This window comes from Pecten maximus, chromosome 3 (genome assembly GCF_902652985.1).
Source record: "Pecten maximus chromosome 3, xPecMax1.1, whole genome shotgun sequence".
Taxonomy (NCBI): Eukaryota; Metazoa; Mollusca; class Bivalvia; order Pectinida; family Pectinidae; genus Pecten; species Pecten maximus.
Window position 1 is genome coordinate 28,504,409 of NC_047017.1, and position 20,361 is coordinate 28,524,769.

General features: G+C 42.0%; 1 protein-coding gene across 4 annotated transcripts in view; it reads left to right on the top strand.

Moving 5' to 3' along the window:
* LOC117323815 (neuroglobin-like) overlaps nucleotides 1–16,786 on the top strand; it is a 47,887-nt gene extending 31,101 nt beyond the window's left edge. For all 4 annotated transcript variants that reach the window (XM_033879277.1, XM_033879278.1, XM_033879279.1 and 1 more), the window contains exons 2-4: nucleotides 4,332–4,522; nucleotides 15,421–15,640; nucleotides 16,107–16,786. In XM_033879277.1, coding sequence (XP_033735168.1) covers nucleotides 4,332–4,522; nucleotides 15,421–15,640; nucleotides 16,107–16,256 — 561 coding nt within the window. In that variant the 3' untranslated portion in view covers nucleotides 16,257–16,786. The remainder of the gene's footprint in view (nucleotides 1–4,331; nucleotides 4,523–15,420; nucleotides 15,641–16,106) is intronic.
* Nucleotides 16,787–20,361: the final 3,575 nt, after the last annotated feature.

Sequence of the window (20,361 nt, forward strand, 5' to 3'; positions counted from 1 at the left end):
CAACCACCACATACCACAGTGTCATCAACCACCACATACCACAGTGTCATAAACCTCTACATAACACAGTGTCATAAACCTCTACATAACACAGTGTCATCAACCTCTACATAACACAGTGTCATCAACCTCTACATAACACAGTGTCATCAACCTCTACATAACACAGTGTCATCAGCCTCTACATACCACAGTGTCATCAACCTCTACATAACACAGTGTCATAAACCTCTACATAACACAGTGTCATCAACCTCTACATACCACAGTGTCATCAACCTCTACATAACACAGTGTCATCAACCTCTACATAACACAGTGTCATCAACCTCTACATAACACAGTGTCATCAACCTCTACATACCACAGTGTCATTCAACCTCTACATAACACAGTGTCATCAACCTTTACATAACACAGTGTCATCAACATCTACATAACACAGTGTCATCAACCTCTACATACCAGTGTCATCAACCTCTACATACCAGCGTCATCAGCCATAACATAACACAGTGTCATCAACCTCTACATAACACAGTGTCATCAACCTCTACATAACACAGTGTCATCAACCTCTACATAACACAGTGTCATCAACCTCTACATAACACAGTGTCATCAACCTCTACATACCAGCGTCATCAACCTCTACATAACACAGTGTCATCAACCTCTACATAACACAGTGTCATCAACCTCTACATAACACAGTGTCATCATCCTCTACATAACACAGTGTCATCACCCTCTACATAACACAGTGTCATCAACCTCTACATAACACAGTGTCATCATCCTCTACATAACAGTGTCATCAACCTCTACATAACACATTGTCATCAACCTCTACATAACACAGTGTCATCAACATCTACATAACAGTGTCATCAACCTCTACATAACACAGTGTCATCAACCTCTTCATAACACAGTGTCATCAACATCTACATACCACAGTGTTATCAACCTCTACATAACATAGTGTCATCAACATCTACATACCACAGTGTTGTCAACCTCTACATACCACAGTGTCATCAACTTCTACATAACACATTGTTATCAGCCTCTACACAACACAAGTGTCATCAAACTGGAATAAAGGACGTCCTCAACCTTCACACAACCAAATTTGAAAGAATGAAATCAACCTATGCTAACAAGGTTTCAAAAACCACAGCACGATGTCCTCAGCTGTCATACAGGATAGTGTGGTCTACAATACCAAGCACATCAACAGAACAGTGTCATTAACCATTACACAGTCACAACACCCTTTATAAGCACTGTAACATTAGCCTTCACCAGTGACATAAACTTTCAAATAACACAACACATTCACACAAATCTTCATACAACACAACACAGTCACACAAGTCTTCATACAACACAGTCACACAAATCTTCATACAACACAACACAATGTCTTTAACCATCACACAGTGACAACATCCTTTACAAGCACGGTAGTATTAGCCGTGACGATTGGCACAAACCTTCACACAACACAACACAACACAACAGTCTCGCAAACCGTCACACAACGCAGTGACACAAACATTACACAACACTGTCATCAGCCGTCACACAACAAAGTGTCCACAACATTTACACAACAGAGTGTCACTAGCCTTCACACAACACAGTGTCACTAGCCTTCACACAATACAGTGTCACCAGCCTTCACACAACACAGTGCCACCAGCCTTCACACAACACAGTGCCACCAGCCTTCACACAACACAGTGCCACCAGCCTTCACACAACACAGTGCCACCAGCCTTCACACAACACAGTGACACCAGCCTTCACGCAACACAGTGACACCAGCCTTCACACATCACAGTGTCACTAGCCTTCACGCAACACAGTGACGCAAGCATACACACAATCCCAGTGTCACAAGCCTTCACACAACACAGTGACACCAGCCTTCACACAACACAGTGACACCAGCCTTCACACAACACAGTGACACCAGCCTTCACACAACACAGTGTCACTAGCCTTCACACAACACAGTGACACCAGCCTTCACACAACACAGAAACACCAGCCTTCACACAACACAGTGTCACCATGACACCAGCCTTCACACAACACAGTGACACCATGACACCAGCCTTCACACAACACAGTGTCACCAGCCTTCACACAACACAGTGTCACTAGCCTTCAAACAACACAGTGACACCAGCCTTCACACAACACAGAAACACCAGCCTTCACACAACACAGTGTCACCATGACACCAGCCTTCACACAACACAGTGACACCATGACACCAGCCTTCACACAACACAGTGACACCAGCCTTCACACAACACAGTGTCACTAGCCTTCACACATCACAGTGTCACTAGCCTTCACACAACACAGTGACACCAGCCTTCACACAACACAGTGACACCAGCCTTCACACAACACAGTGTCACTAGCCTTCACACAACACAGTGACACCAGCCTTCACACAATACAGTGTCACTAGCCTTCACACAGCACAGTGTCACTAGCCTTCACACAACATAACGTCCACACAACACAGTGACACCATGACACCAGCCTTCACACAACACAGTGTCACTAGCCTTCACACAACACAGTGACACCAGCCTTCACACAATACAGTGTCACTAGCCTTCACACAACACAGTGTCACTAGCCTTCACACAACACAGTGTCACTAGCCTTCACACAACACAGTGACACTAGCCTTCACACAACACAGTGTCACTAGCCTTCACACAACACAGTGTCACCAGCCTTCACACAACACAGTGTCACCAGCCTTCACACAACACAGTGTCACTAGCCTTCACACAACACAGTGACACCAGCCTTCACACAACACAGTGTCACTAGCCTTCACACAACACAGTGACATCAGCCTTCACACAACACAGTGTACATCAGCCTTCACACAACACAGTGACACCAGCCTTCACACAACACAGTGACATCAGCCTTCACACAACACAGTGTCACTAGCCTTCACACAACACAGTGACACCAGCCTTCACACAACACAGTGTCACTAGCCTTCACACAACACAGTTTCACTAGCCTTCACACAACACAGTAACACCAGCCTTCACACAACACAGTGACACCAGCCTTCACACAACACAGTGTCACTAGCCTTCACACAACACAGTGACATCAGCCTTCACACAACACAGTGACACCAGCCTTCACACAACACAGTGACACTAGCCTTCACACAACACAGTGTCACTAGCCTTCACACAACACAGTGTCACCATGACACCAGCCTTCACACAACACAGTGACACCATGACACCAGCCTTCACACAACACAGTGACACCATGACACCAGCCTTCACACAACACAGTGTCACTAGCCTTCACACAACACAGTGACACCAGCCTTCACACAACACAGTGTCACCAGCCTTCACACAACACAGTGACACCAGCCTTCACACAACACAGTGTCACCAGCCTTCACACATCACAGTGACACCAGCCTTCACACAACACAGTGTCACTAGCCTTCACACATCACAGTGACACCAGCCTTCACACATCACAGTGACACCAGCCTTCACACAACACAGTGTCACAAGCCTTCACACAACACAGTGACACCAGCCTTCACACAACACAGTGACACCAGTCTTCACACAACACAATGACATCAACATTTAAAACAATACGGTGTCGCAAACATTCACACAACATAACGTCCACACAACACAGTGACACCATGACACCAGCCTTCACACAAACCCAGTGTCACTAGCCTTCACACAACCCAGTGTCACCAGCCTTCACACAACACAGTGCCATCAACATTTAAAACAATACGGTGTCGCAAACATTCACAGAACAGCTATTATTAAAACCATGACTGTCATTAATTGTAGTGTATATATATGGCATCACCAATGGCTGCAGTATTTCCTAAACATAGCGATATAACTACAGATTGATTGTAGTGTCCAGCAGCGGTCTAGAATCAGGAAGCGGACACCGGATGTACAATAATAGCAGGCGGACATTACGACAGACGAGATAACCATTGTGTCAGCGTTAGGTGTTTAAATGCTCGTAGTTTGTACCTCACCAATACATTGGACGACGTAATTAATATCGATTAGGAATCGCCTCCTCCCTAATTGGAAACAATAGTTAATCAATGTGTGTAGTAATAGAGGACGCCTGTATGTCAGTGTATACGGCTTGGTTACCCTATAGACTTGTCTGGTCGCCCCCTCCTCCACACGGCTGACCAGCACGCTGTTAACATCAGTTGTTACACGCAGCACGCCCAGTCTAATTGAAATTTTTAATGGGTTTCTTCGCAGGTAAAACGAGTCGACTTTGGGTCAAAGTTGACCGAGAAAGGCATTATGGGATGTAGCACTAGCCGAACTACAAACATGGAAGGGACGAAGAATCCGCTGTCATCTGTCGACAAAACGCTAATCAAGAAATCCTGGACAGAGTTCACTAACACTGGCAGCCTGGCTGACATAGGGACGCCCATGTTTGTCAAGTAAGCAATCAAACTATTGTTAACACAGTTTGTAAAACATCATTTGGAAATTAAAAGGTCTTGATTGCCGGAGATTATACTCTAGTATCGGCCTCGTATTTATATACTGTACAAAACACATGTTTATACACCATGTTTATAAACACTTAGGTAGAGACATCAGATAGTCAACGTCAATCAAGGCAAAGCCATGTTTTGTTTCATTTTACAAGTTTTCAAACATTTACAATTTATGTGATAGCATATTGCTGTCTTATTGAAGGTATATATTAATGGTCCTAGGCAAGTACCACGTAAGTAACATTCTTGTGCAGTCGTGGAGATTAACTTGTATAGTCGTGATGATAGACTTGTACAGTCATGGTGATAAACTTGTACAGTCGCGGTGATAAATTTGTACAGTCGCGGTGATAAATTTGTACAGTCGTGGTGATAAACTTGTACAGTCGTGGTGATAAACTTGTACAGTCGTGGTGATAAACTTGTATAGTCGTGATGATAAACTTGTACAGTCATGGTGATAGACTTGTACAGTCATGGTGATAAACTTGTACAGTCGTGGTGATAAACTTGTATAGTCGTGGTGATAGACTTGTATAGTCGTGGTGATAGACTTGTATAGTCGTGGTGATAGACTTGTACAGTCATGGTGATAGACTTGTACAGTCGTGGTGATAAACTTGTACAGTCATGGTGATAAACTTGTACAGTCGCGGTGATAGACTTGTACAATCATGATGATAAACTTGTATAGTCGTGATGATAAACTTGTATAGTCGTAATGATAGACTTGTACAGTCCTGGTGATAAATTTGTACAGTTGTGGTTATACACTTGTAGAGTCGTGGTGATAGACTTGTACAGTCGTGGTGATAGACTTGTACAGTCCTGGTGATAAATTTGTACAGTTGTGGTTATACACTTGTATAGTCGTGGTGATAGACTTGTACAGTCATGGTGATAAACTTGTACAGTCGTGGTGATAAACTTGTAAAGTCGTGATGATAAACTTGTATAGTCGTGGTGATAGACTTGTACAGTCGTGATGATAAACTTGTACAGTCATGGTGATAAACTTGTACAGTCGTGGTGATAAACTTGTACAGTCATGGTGATAAACTTGTACAGTCGTGGTGATAAACTTGTACAGTCGTGGTGATAGACTTGTACAGTCATGGTGATAAACTTGTACAGTCGTGGTGATAAACTTGTACAGTCGTGGTGATAAACTTGTATAGTCGTGGTGATAAACTTGTACAGTCATGGTGATAAACTTGTACAGTCATGATGATAAACTTGTATAGTCGTGGTGATAGACTTGTACAGTCGTGATGATAAACTTGTACAGTCATGGTGATAAACTTGTACAGTCGTGGTGATAAACTTGTATAGTCGTGGTGATAAACTTGTACAGTCATGGTGATAAACTTGTACAGTCGTGGTGATAAACTTGTATAGTCGTGGTGATAAACTTGTATAGTCGTGGTGATAGACTTGTACAGTCGTGATGATAAACTTGTACAGTCATGGTGATAAACTTGTACAGTCGTGGTGATAAACTTGTACAGTCGTGGTGATAAACTTGTATAGTCGTGGTGATAGACTTGTACAGTCGTGATGATAAACTTGTACAGTCATGGTGATAAACTTGTACAGTCGTGGTGATAAACTTGTACAGTCATGATGATAAACTTGTACAGTCATGGTGATAAACTTGTACAGTCGTGGTGATAAACTTGTATAGTCATGGTGATAAACTTGTACAGTCATGGGGATAAACTTGTATAGTCGTGGTGATAAACTTGTACAGTCGTGGTGATAAACTTGTACAGTTGTGGTGATAAACTTGTACAGTTGTGGTAATAAACTTGTACAGTCATGGTGATAAACTGAACAGTCGTGATGATAAACTTGTACAGTCGTGGTGATAAACTTGTACAGTCGTGCGGATAGACTTGTAGTCATGGTGATAAACTTGTACAGTCGTGCGGATAGACTTGTAGTCATGGTGATAAACTTGTACAGTCGTGGTGATAGCCTTGTACAGTCGTGATGATAAACTTGTACAGTCGTGGTGATAAACTTGTACAGTCATGGTGATAAACTTGTATAGTCGTGGTGATAGACTTGTACAGTCGTGATGATAAACTTGTACAGTCATGGTGATAAACTTGTACAGTCGTGGTGATAAACTTGTACAGTCGTGGTGATAGACTTGTACAGTCATGGTGATAAACTTGTACAGTCGTGGTGATAGACTTGTACAGTCATGGTGATAAACTTGTACAGTCGTGATGATGAACTTGTACAGTCGTGGTGATAGACTTGTACAGTCGTGATGATAAACTTGTACAGTCATGGTGATAAACTTGTACAGTCGTGGTGATCAACTTGTATAGTCGTGGTGATAAACTTGTACAGTCATGGTGATAAACTTGTACAGTCGTGGTGATAAACTTGTATAGTCGTGGTGATAAACTTGTATAGTCGTGGTGATAGACTTGTACAGTCGTGATGATAAACTTGTACAGTCATGGTGATAAACTTGTACAGTCGTGGTGATAAACTTGTACAGTCGTGGTGATAAACTTGTATAGTCGTGGTGATAGACTTGTACAGTCGTGATGATAAACTTGTACAGTCATGGTGATAAACTTGTACAGTCGTGGTGATAAACTTGTACAGTCATGATGATAAACTTGTACAGTCATGGTGATAAACTTGTACAGTCGTGGTGATAAACTTGTATAGTCATGGTGATAAACTTGTACAGTCATGGGGATAAACTTGTATAGTCGTGGTGATAAACTTGTACAGTCGTGGTGATAAACTTGTACAGTTGTGGTGATAAACTTGTACAGTCGTGATGATAAACTTGTACAGTCATGGTGATAAACTGATACAGTCGTGCGGATAGACTTGTACAGTCTTGGTGATAAACTTGTACAGTCGTGCGGATAGACTTGTAGTCATGGTGATAAACTTGTACAGTCGTGCGGATAGACTTGTAGTCATGGTGATAAACTTGTACAGTCGTGGTGATAGCCTTGTACAGTCGTGATGATAAACTTGTACAGTCGTGGTGATAAACTTGTACAGTCATGGTGATAAACTTGTACAGTCGTGGTGATAGACTTGTACAGTCGTGATGATAAACTTGTACAGTCATGGTGATATACTTGTACAGTCGTGGTGATAAACTTGTACAGTCGTGGTGATAGACTTGTACAGTCATGGTGATAAACTTGTACAGTCGTGGTGATAGACTTGTACAGTCATGGTGATAAACTTGTACAGTCGTGATGATGAACTTGTACAGTCGTGGTGATAGACTTGTACAGTCGTGGTGATAAACTTGTATAATCGTAATGATAAACTTGTACAGTCGTGATGATAAACTTGTACAGTCATGGTGATAAACTTGTACAGTCGTGGTGATAAACTTGTACAGTCGGTGTGATAGACTTGTACAGTCGTGGTGTTAAACTTGTACAGTCGTGGTGATAGACTTGTACAGTCGTGGTGTTAAACTTGTATAGTCATTGTGATAAACTTGTACAGTCGTGGTGATAAACTTGTACAGTCATGGTGATAAACTTGTACAGTCGTGGTGATAAACTTGTACAGTCGTGGTGATAAACTTGTACAGTCGTGGTGATAAACTTGTACAGTCGTGGTGATAGACTTGTACAGTCATGGTGATAGACTTGTACAGTCGTGGTGATAAACTTGTACAGTCGTGGTGATAAACTTATACAGTCGTTGTTATAAACTTGTACAGTCGTGGGGAGTAACTTGGATATCGTGGTGGTTAACATTTATAGTCGATGGTAAAGATATTGAGAAGCCAGACTACGTTTCTGCCAGTTATAGGATTGTAAGACTACTTTGTAGCCATTACAATACTGTTATAGAGTTGTAAATAGATATTGTTTACAAATAAATAAATAGCTTTTATGAATGTTATACTTGGATGTTTATGTATGACATTGTTGTTTTATCCGGGTTGGATAGTGTTTATTTAAGCGTTGTGTATATTTAGGTAAGTATATAAACAGAGACTGACCCAACACTCAGGACTCCAGGGTTGTATTGACTTTTCCTTGTTTACGCCCATTGTAACACAACAGCTACTAGACGTGCCCGGAATCTGGGGTTTCCGTAGTCCTTGAATCAGGTAACCACAATTCGGCAGACTCTTCCATATATAGCGTAGACAATGAAGCTTAAGCGGAAAGGAAGACCTTTTTTTTTATATAAATAGTTTAAATGTCTTTTTCACTCTCTGATGAGATGTAATTGCGATAACATAAAATGTCATTGTTTTGTCAGTTTTGTCTGTAAAGCTGTGACGTTCGTCCGGTCAGTTATGTCTGTAAAGCTGTGACGTAGGTGTGATGTTCTTCCGGTCAGTTATGTCTGTAAAGCTGTGACGTTCGTCCGGTCAGTTTTGTCTGTAAAGTTGTGACGTAGCTGTAACGTTCGTCCGGTCAGTTTTGTCTGTAAAGCTGTGATGTTCTTCCGGTCAGTTATGTCTGTAAAGCTGTGACGTTCGTCCGGTCAGTTTTGCCTGTAAAGTTGTGACGTAGCTGTGATGTTCGTCCGGTCAGTTTTGTCTGTAAAGCTGTGACGTTCGTCCGGTCAGTTTTGTTATTGCATCTGTGTTTTCAGCTTGATGCATTTTGTCCGTGCAGCTTTGACGACCGTCAAGTCAGTTTTGTCCGTACAGCTGTGACGTCCGTGCAATCCCACCAGTTGTGTCGTAACAGCTGTGACGTCAGTCGAGCCAGTTTTTTGATACAGTTGTTACCGTCTATTAATCAGAATATCATCTTTGCCGGCAGCACTTTTACTTTGATTTGTTTTCAGTGACGTCACATATCATAACTTCAAAATGTCTACATCCAGATTGGTATCCCCATAACATAGGATTTCAAATTATTCCACCTACCCCTTATCCAATACACACAAAGTCTCCATATGACGTAATTTCCTCTTAACTTTTGGTGAAATACAGACCTGCTGTGTTTCAGAATTAACAGTGAAAACACATTCCTATCGAGTACCCCGACAGGAATCGAACCCGTGTCCCTGGCTTGATAATCCCGGCTCTACCTTCTGAGTCAGAGAAGCTTGTTTCTTCAGCGGAGTGATAGAGTGTATTTAATAATATACGTGTGTATTCAAACAACACCGATCTGCTCCTTTTACATGGTACATTATTTTTTTTAATATTTCGCCGGGGTATCCTAGTGCCAATCATTCATGAACAAATTGCGGCTCATTTTGGCGTTTTTTTTTACTGGTTGTGTTCGTTATACTCTCCTCTTGTTGGGCAGTGGTTCACGTGCGTCGGCCATATTGTTTGTTTTCGTCTGGTCGATCGGCTTAGTATCTCGTTGTCAATTCATGTAAATTGCCTGTATATAGAAACCTCCCGATTTGTTGTTGTGTTTTTCATAATAAATTGTCTTTTGTTTTTGAATATCTTTGTTTATAATTATTGTTTTTTGACACGACGCTTGTCCCGCGTTTAGGCATTGTTTCTGGGAGTCGCTTTACGTTTCCGGTAAGAAGGCATTGTCCAGTCCTACAAGTCAACGGAGGAATACAAGGCTATGGTTCAATTCCTTAGGTGGATAGGGGATGGTCTAGGCTTCCGAGGATCCTCTCGGTTCTTTGACTGGACAGGTCGAATCTTCTTTGTCAAGGCCGAATGCCGAATTGAAGGGAATTGTCCGTACGCCTTCTGATAGAGGCTTAAGCCATACAGGAGGAAGTAAGAACGGCTTTGCTTCCCAAAGAAGAGGTACCGTGTTGTGCTTGCGTTCCGGGTTTCTACTTCAGAATGCTTCAGGGTTGAAGCAATTGGACAGCCGATTATCGATCTCATTTTTCTCAATAAGCATGTGGATTATCCTCTCCCCAGGATGGAAACTCAACGAGACAGCAACGCCTTGATACAGAAGGATTCGTGGGCTATCTCAGTCCATCTGAAAGACCCTTATATGTACTCGTATCTTCTTCAAAAGATAACTGAAGCATCTTTGTTTCACTTACGATGACAAGGTCCGACCCATGCTTTTCCGGTTGAAGACAGTACCTTTGGTATCCGCAAAGCTTCTGCAGGTGTTCGTGGAATTTCTGCATACTTGAAGTTTATATGTTAACATAATTACGGTTCAGACCATTATCCGTCTACCACTTGAGATGTTTCTGAAAGCCAGGTATTTTGCTTAATTCAATATATATATGTATACATATTGGGTCATCAGTTTTCTGGGGTATCTCAACTTGCAGGCAGATGTAGTTCCCTTAGTTAAACTTCACATCAAAATTCAATGTCACCAAATGTTTCTACTTGCAAAATGGGTTTATCGTTCATGGAATGATTTGGAGGTAATGCTTCCCTTCGACCAGTTGATTAAGCAATGGAGGGTCATTCAGGGCAATGCTTCTTTGTCCAGGTCGACTTCCCTATGACCCTGTACACGGATCCACACTTCCGTGACGGGTTGGGGACGGACTGACTGGAAACTGGAAACCACGGACGGACTGGTCGGGCCGAGTGGTCTGTTCCACAGCTCACACAGCACATCAATGTACTCGAGATGAGAGCAATTGTTTTGGCTGTACATTGCGCTCGACTCGAGGAATGTCGCAGTCCAAGATGGTTTGTGTGGCTATCGATAACTACGGGCGTCATGTATATCACGCTATGCCTGTCCTGGTTATCCACATTCTTCTTCTTTGACATGAATTGCAGCAGACTATTCTAGTCAAGCATCTTCCATGAATATATATATTAAGTGGCAGCTGAACTCTTTAATTTTCTATGGCATCTGTCCGGCTTGAGACATACTCAAGGGGACGTTATTGGTACTTCCGTGAACAATGAGCTCCCTTCCTTCGTCCTTCCAGTGCCGGATCCAAAGGCCTTATATTTTCTCTAATTTGAGACAAAATTAGTGTATACGAATGTCCTAAAATCTAGTGTGTTCTACAGCATTCGTGTCGCCATCTATAGTACAGTTGTGTGATCGCACAACGTTCCAAAAACATCGTGCGCACACCGTGCAGACAACGTGCGCACAAATGTACGATGTGCGATACAAACCGCACAACTGTGCGATGTAAACCGCACAGCTAACGATAGGGTTATAAATATTACGGAATAACTAGTTATACGAAAATATATACGAAAAAAATTAAAATTATGATATAAGATGGTCGCTTTTATATATACGTGCTGCGTAACAATTGTTTTCATTCATGGAACATGTATGACCTGTTAATTTTTGCCATTTAAGTACCGTCATTTTGTCTTGCAAGTATTCGTGATGTTATCGACGGCCTGGTGATACATCTATACATGTACATGTACCAGAATCGTAGACGGACATCACTACGATTATTTATCTTACTTAATACATAACTTACATATATTATGTATTTTTAAACACAACATAAATGTTTCTATTCAAAACAAGTCGTTTTATCTGTTGTTTAGTTCTACATGTATTAAATAGCCTGTATATAATCTCGCTGAATACACATTTCTTCGACTCGCCAAGGCCTTGTGGTGTCCTCGACGACGTCCGAGCAAATTATATAAAGTTCTTTAATAACTTATTTAACTATACATCGGTATTTAGTTTCATTCCTAATAATAATTGTATATATTTCACCAAAAATATGGTAATTAGCTGCCTCGTAAAATGTTAATCGTTGTATATCTTTTACAATCGTTCCACACGTTTAAATAATTAGATGACGCGTTCCTCATTTTATATCGACCACGATACATATCGGACATGTACCGTTCCAATCGCCCATCGTGCGCACATTTACCTGCACGATCCGTATCGCACATATCGCACATCGCACATCGTGCGTGCGCACATCGCACATCGTGGAACGTTGTGCGATCACATAACTGTAGCTCCTCTGTGGAAAAGGCAGTCTTGGTTCCAGGAGTTAACGTCTCAAACGGCGGCTGACCCTCTGATTCTTCCTTACTTCAGGCGACAGACCCTCTAGTTCTTCCTGACTTATGGCGGCAGACCCTCTCGTTAGTCCTTACATATGGCGGCAGACCCTCTAATTATTCCTGATTTACGGCAACAGACCCTCTAGTTCTTCCTGACTTATGTCGACAGCCCTCTAGTTCTTCCTGACTTATGTCGACAGACCCTCTAGTTCTTCCTGACTTATGTCGACAGACCCTCTAGTTCTTCCTGAATTATGTCGACAGACCCTCTAGTTCTTCCTGAATTATGTCGACAGACCCTCTAGTTCTTCCTGACTTATGTCGACAGACCCTCTATTTCTTCCTGACTTATGGCGACAGACCCTCTAGTTCTTCCTGACTTATGTCGACAGACCCTCTAGTTCTTCCTGACTTATGTCGACATACCCTCTAGATCTTCCTGACTTATGGCGGCAGACCCTCTCGTTAGTCCTTACATATGGCGGCAGACCCTCTAATTATTCCTGATTTACGGCAACAGACCCTCTAGTTCTTCCTGACTTATGTCGACAGCCCTCTAGTTCTTCCTGACTTATGTCGACAGACCCTCTAGTTCTTCCTGACTTATGTCGACAGACCCTCTAGTTCTTCCTGAATTATGTCGACAGACCCTCTAGTTCTTCCTGACTTATGTCGACAGACCCTCTAGTTCTTCCTGACTTATGGCGACAGACCCTCTCGTTAGTCCTTACATATGGCGACAGATCCTCTAGTTCTTCCTGACTTATGTCGACAGACCCTCTAGTTCTTCCTGACTTATGTCGACAGACCCTCTAGTTCTTCCTGACTTATGTCGACAGACCCTCTAGTTCTTCCTGACTTATGTCGACAAACCCTCTAGTTCTTCCTGACTTATGGCGACAGACCCTCTAGTTCTTCCTGACTTATGTCGACAGACCCTCTAGTTCTTCCTTACATATGGCGACAGACCCTCTAGTTCTTCCTGACTTATGTCGACAGACCCTCTAGTTCTTCCTTACATATGGCGACAGATCCTCTAGTTCTTCCTGACTTATGTCGACAGACCCTCTAGTTCTTCCTGACTTATGGCGACAGACCCTCTAGTTCTTCCTGACTTATGTCGACAAACCCTCTAGTTCTTCCTGACTTATGGCGACAGACCCTCTAGTTCTTCCTTACATATGGCGACAGACCCTCTAGTTCTTCCTGACTTTTGTCGACAGACCCTCTAGTTCTTCCTGAATTATGGCGGCAGACCCTCTAGTTCTTCTGACTTATGTCGACAGACCCTCTAGTTCTTGCTTACATATGGCGACAGACCCTCTAGTTCTTCCTGACTTATGTCGACAGACCCTCTAGTTCTTCCTGACTTATGGCGGCAGACCCTCTAATTATTCCTGATTTACGGCAACAGATCCTCTAGTTCTTCCTGACTTATGTCGACAGACCCTCTAGTTCTTCCTGACTTATGTCGACAGACCCTCTAGTTCTTCCTGACTTATGTCGACAGACCCTCTAGTTCTTCCTGACTTATGTCGACAAACCCTCTAGTTCTTCCTGACTTATGGCGGCAGACCCTCTAGTTCTTCTGACTTATGTCGACAGACCCTCTAGTTCTTCCTTACATATGGCGACAGACCCTCTAGTTCTTCCTGACTTATGTCGACAGACCCTCTAGTTCTTCCTGACTTATGGCGGCAGACCCTCTAATTATTCCTGATTTACGGCAACAGACCCTCTAGTTCTTCCTGACTTATGTCGACATACCCTCTAGTTCTTCCTGACTTATGTCGACAGACCCTCTAGTTCTTCCTGACTTATGTCGACAGACCCTCTAGTTCTTCCTGACTTATGTCGACAGACCCTCTAGTTCTTCCTGATTTATGGCGACAGACCCTCTAGTTCTTCCTGATTTATGGCAACAGACCCTCTAGTTCTTCCTGACTTATGTCGACAGCCCTCTAGTTCTTCCTGACTTATGTCGACAGACCCTCTAGTTCTTCCTGACTTATGTCGACATACCCTCTAGTTCTTCCTGACTTATGTCGACATACCCTCTAGTTCTTCCTGACTTATGTCGACAGACCTTCTCGTTAGTCCTTACATATGGCAACAGACCCTCTAATTATTCCTGATTTACGGCAACATACCCTCTAGTTCTTCCTGACTTATGTCGACAGACCCTCTAGTTCTTCCTGACTTATGTCGACAGACCCTCTCGTTAGTCCTTACATATGGCAACAGACCCTCTAGTTCTTCCTGACTTATGTCGACAGACCCTCTAGTTCTTCCTGACTTATAAGATTTTCTGTTTGAACCTCAGTCTTAGACGATGCATGTACCTCCGGAGTTTATCTGCCTTTGAACGCGTTCGGGAGACCTCAGCTCGCATCGAAGGGAGATTCACCCCTTCGTCCTGTTCTACCGGATAATGGTGTTTACTATCACTGTTGTAAGGCCTAGTCTTAATCTTTTTGTACTTTACCAACGGTCTACGTATTAATAATTCCGTTGTGTATACTTTAACCTAGAATTCGAGTTAGAATGACAGTGTTTTATTTACTCGTCTTTATTCTCTTGTTTCTGTTCGGTCGAGGTTATTCGCGTTTATATACATTTTACCGCTTACCATTTAATGTATAATTCCTTCAAATTCTATCTCACTCTCACATATTCTGTTTTCCGTGATAGACTCGTGCTATAAGTTTAGCCATGCTTACGGTATCAGTCTTGTGGCTTTGTTTTAGCTTACATCAAAATATACCACAGGAACATTGCATTTAATCCCCGAAATCAAAGCACACTTTTGTTCGCCAAGGTATCAAGGAACATGTTGTTGTCAATAACTTGTCAGGTGATTTGTAATAAATAACAAATGGCGACTTTCTTTTATACCTTTCTTTACCAGATTGTTCACAGACTACCCGGATGTGAAGACAATATTTTCGTTCATGAAGGAGGGTGGCGGATCCATAGAGAGTGAGGCAGTTCGGAACCACGCGGAGGGGGTGATGGGCGTAGTTGGCACAGCTGTAGAGGCTATCGACAACCTGGACGGTTTAGTCCCAACTGTTAGGAGTTTAGGAGCCAAACACTACACGTACGGGGCCCAGGCAGCACATTTAGGGGTAAGGCATGAGGAGTTTAGGGCCCAAAAACTACATTTAGGGTAAGTCATGGAGAATTTAGGTCAAAACATTTACACGTACGGGGCCCAGGCAGCACATTTAGGGGTGAGGCATGGGGAATTTAGGGCCAAAAATTTACACGTACGAGGCCCAGGCAGCTCATGTAGGGAAAAGGCATGGGGAGTTTAGGGTCAAAAATGTACACGTACGAGGCTCAGGCAGCATATTTAGGGGTAAGGCATGTGGAGTCTAGGGGTCAATATTAAAATATCACAAGGTCATGCTAGCAGTACATTGTTTGTAGGAAATGTGCTTCGGCCGTTATCATCATTTTGTTGTTCTAACAAATATCTTTAAAAAAAAACCTCTCATTTTTTCTCAACATTAAATTATTGGTGTTGTTATTAAGTTGTTGATATGCAGTCTGTTCAGTTGTTAAGGAAACATGGGTTCTTTTCGTTCACAGCCCGTCGGCGAGTGTTTGTTGTACGCCATGGAGAAGGAACTCAACGAGAAGTTTACCTTGGAAACAAAAGCTGCATGGTTAAAATTGTACAGCACCATCAGTGTGGCCTTCCAGGAAGGACTGGAGGAGGAGGGACGTAAACAGGGGTGAACTCTATAGACAACCTTCTAACATAAACAGAAATGAACTGTGTAGCTGACCTTGTAAATAGGAATGAACTCTAGTTGACCTTGTGACGTTAACATTGATGAACTCTGTAGTTGACCTTGTGACGTAAACATGGATGAACTCTGTAGTTGGCCTTGTGACGTAATCAGGGCTGAACGATGTAGTTGACCTTGTGACGTAAACAGGGCTGAGCTGTCTAGTTGACCTTGTGACGTAAACATGGATGAACTGTGTAGTTGACCTTGTGACGTATATAAGGCTAAGGGTCATCGGTGTTCGTGAGTTAGTGTGGTTGTTTAGTGTCGGTGCCTGGTGAAGCGGAACAGTCTGTGATCCATTTTAGTTTGGTGTACTCCCTAATGTCAGTAAATGTTTGATGCGACCGAGAACCTAAGTCTGTGATATAACCCATCAGGTGCGTGACTGTATAAACAGTGTTGTTTACCTTTTTATAAGACAAAGGTGTGTTCCCTGTTTCTCAGCGTATCATTAATAAACCTAACCCAAACAAACTCATTGTATCTTTTTTTGTTCAAAATACCCGGGGCCAGTTTTTTCTCAAAATGTGATAAGGTTAACATTTGATTAAGAAAATATCAGTTCCCATTTACTTCCAAACCTGAGAGTGTGTGTGTTCCCTAAAATAGGCAAGTAGGACGAGTGTGATTAGTGTTGTAGTTTCATCAAAATTTGTTAACTTTACCTTCATCAGAACTTGATTTATTGGGATTTTGTTAAACGTGATTAGATTTTTCACCTTTTGAAAACTGGGTCTAGGTCGATTTCGTGTACATTGTATATCAACAACTTTGTCATACAATGTACAACTGATGTCCTCTACCGTAAACACAACTAACATCCTCAATGTACACAACAGATGTCCTCTACCGTAAACACAACTAACATCCTCAATGTACACAACAGATGTCCTCTATCGTAAACACAACTAACATCCTCAATGTACACAACAGATCTACCGTAAACACAACTAACAACCTCAATGAACACAACAGATGTCCTCTACTGTAAACACAACTAACATCCTCAATGAACACAACAGAGGTCCTCTACCGTAAACACAACTAACATCCTCAATGTACACAACAGATGTCCTCTACCGTAAACACAACTAACATCCTCAATGTACACAACAGATGTCCTCTACCGTAAACACAACTAACATCCTCAATGTACACAACAGAGGTCCTCTACCGTAATCACAACTAACATCCTCAATGTACAACAGAGGTCCTCTACCGTAAACACAACTAACATCCTCAATGTACACAACAGATGTCCTCTACTGTAAACACAACTAACATCCTCAATGTACACAACAGGTGTCCTCTACCGTAAACACAACTAACAACCTCAATGTACACAACAGATGTCCTCTACCGTAAACACAACTAACATCCTCAATGTACACAACAGATGTCCTCTACCGTAAACACAACTAACATCCTCAATGTACACAACAGATGTCCTCTACCGTAAACACAACTAACATCCTCAATGTACACAACAGATGTCCTCTACCGTAAACACAACTAACATCCTCAATGTACACAACAGATGTCCTCTACTGTAAACACAACTAACATCCTCAATGTACAACTGGTGTCCTCTACTGTAAACACAACTAACATCCTCAATGTACACAACAGATGTCCTCTACCGTAAACACAACTAACATCCTCAATGTACACAACAGAGGTCCTCTACCGTAAACACAACTAACATCCTCAATGTACACAACAGATGTCCTCTACCGTAAACACAACTAACATCCTCAATGTACACAACAGATGTCCTCTACCGTAAACACAACTAACATCCTCAATGTACAACAGATGTCCTCTACCGTAAACACAACTAACATCCTCAATGTACACAACAGATGTCCTCTACCGTAAACACAACTAACATCCTCAATGTACACAACAGATGTCCTCTACTGTAAACACAACTAACATCCTCAATGTACACAACAGATGTCCTCTACCGTAAACACAACTAACATCCTCAATGTACACAACAGATGTCCTCTACCGTAAACACAACTAACATCCTCAATGTACACAACTGATGTCCTCTACCGTAAACACAACTAACAACCTCAATGTACACAACAGATGTCCTCTACCGTAAACACAACTAACATCCTCAATGTACACAACAGATGTCCTCTACTGTAAACACAACTAACATCCTCAATGTACAACAGATGTCCTCTACCGTAAACACAACTAACATCCTCAATGTACACAACAGATGTCCTCTACCGTAAACACAACTAACATCCTCAATGTACAACAGATGTCCTCTACCGTAAACACAACTAACATCCTCAATGTACACAACAGATGTCCTCTACTGTAAACACAACTAACATCCTCAATGTACACAACAGATGTCCTCTACCGTAAACACAACTAACATCCTCAATGTACACAACAGATGTCCTCTACCGTAAACACAACTAACATCCTCAATGTACACAACAGATGTCCTCTACCGTAAACACAACTAACATCCTCAATGTACAACATATGTCCTCTACCGTAAACACAACTAACATCCTCAATGTACAACAGATGTCCTCTACCGTAAACACAACTAACATCCTCAATGTACACAACAGATGTCCTCTACCGTAAACACAACTAACATCCTCAATGTACACAACAGATGTCCTCTACCGTAAACACAACTAACAACCTCAATGTACACAACTGATGTCCTCTACCGTAAACACGACTAACATCCTCAATGTACACAACAGATGTCCTCTACCGTAAACACAACTAACATCCTCAATGTACACAACAGATGTCCTCTACTGTAAACACAACTAACATCCTCAATGTACACAACAGATGTCCTCTACTGTAAACACAACTAACATCCTCAATGTACACAACAGATGTCCTCTACGGTAAACACAACTAACATCCTCAATGTACACAACAGATGTCCTCTACTGTAAACACAACTAACATCCTCAATGTACACAACAGATGTCCTCTACTGTAAACACAACTAACATCCTCAATGTACACAACAGATGTCCTCTACCGTAAACACAACTAACAACCTCAATGTACACAACAGATGTCCTCTACCGTAAACACAACTAACATCCTCAATGTACAACAGATGTCCTCTACCGTAAACACAACTAACATCCTCAATGTACACAACAGATGTCCTCTATCGTAAACACAACTAACATCCTCAATGTACAACAGATGTCCTCTACCGTAAACACAACTAACATCCTCAATGTACACAACAGATGTCCTCTACTGTAAACACAACTAACATCCTCAATGTACACAACAGATGTCCTCTACTGTAAACACAACTAACATCCTCAATGTACACAACAGATGTCCTCTACCGTAAACACAACTAACATCCTCAATGTACAACAGATGTCCTCTACCGTAAACACAACTAACATCCTCAATGTACACAACAGATGTCCTCTACCGTAAACACAACTAACATCCTCAATGTACACAACAGATGTCCTCTACCGTAAACACAACTAACATCCTCAATGTACAACAGAGGTCCTCTACCGTAAACACAACTAACATCCTCAATGTACACAACAGATGTCCTCTACCGTAAACACAACTAACATCCTCAATGTACACAACAGATGTCCTCTACCGTAAACACAACTAACATCCTCAATGTACACAACAGATGTCCTCTACCGTAAACACAACTAACATCCTCAATGTACACAACAGATGTCCTCTACCGTAAACACAACTAACATCCTCAATGTACACAACATATGTCCTCTACGGTAAATCAACTAACAACCTCAATGTACACAACAGATGTCCTCTACCGTAAACACAACTAACATCCTCAATGTACACAACAGATGTCCTCTACCGTAAACACAACTAACATCCTCAATGTACACAACAGATGTCCTCTACTGTAAACACAACTAACATCCTCAATGTACACAACAGATGTCCTCTACCGTAAACACAACTAACATCCTCAATGTACAACATATGTCCTCTACCGTAAACACAACTAACATCCTCAATGTACACAA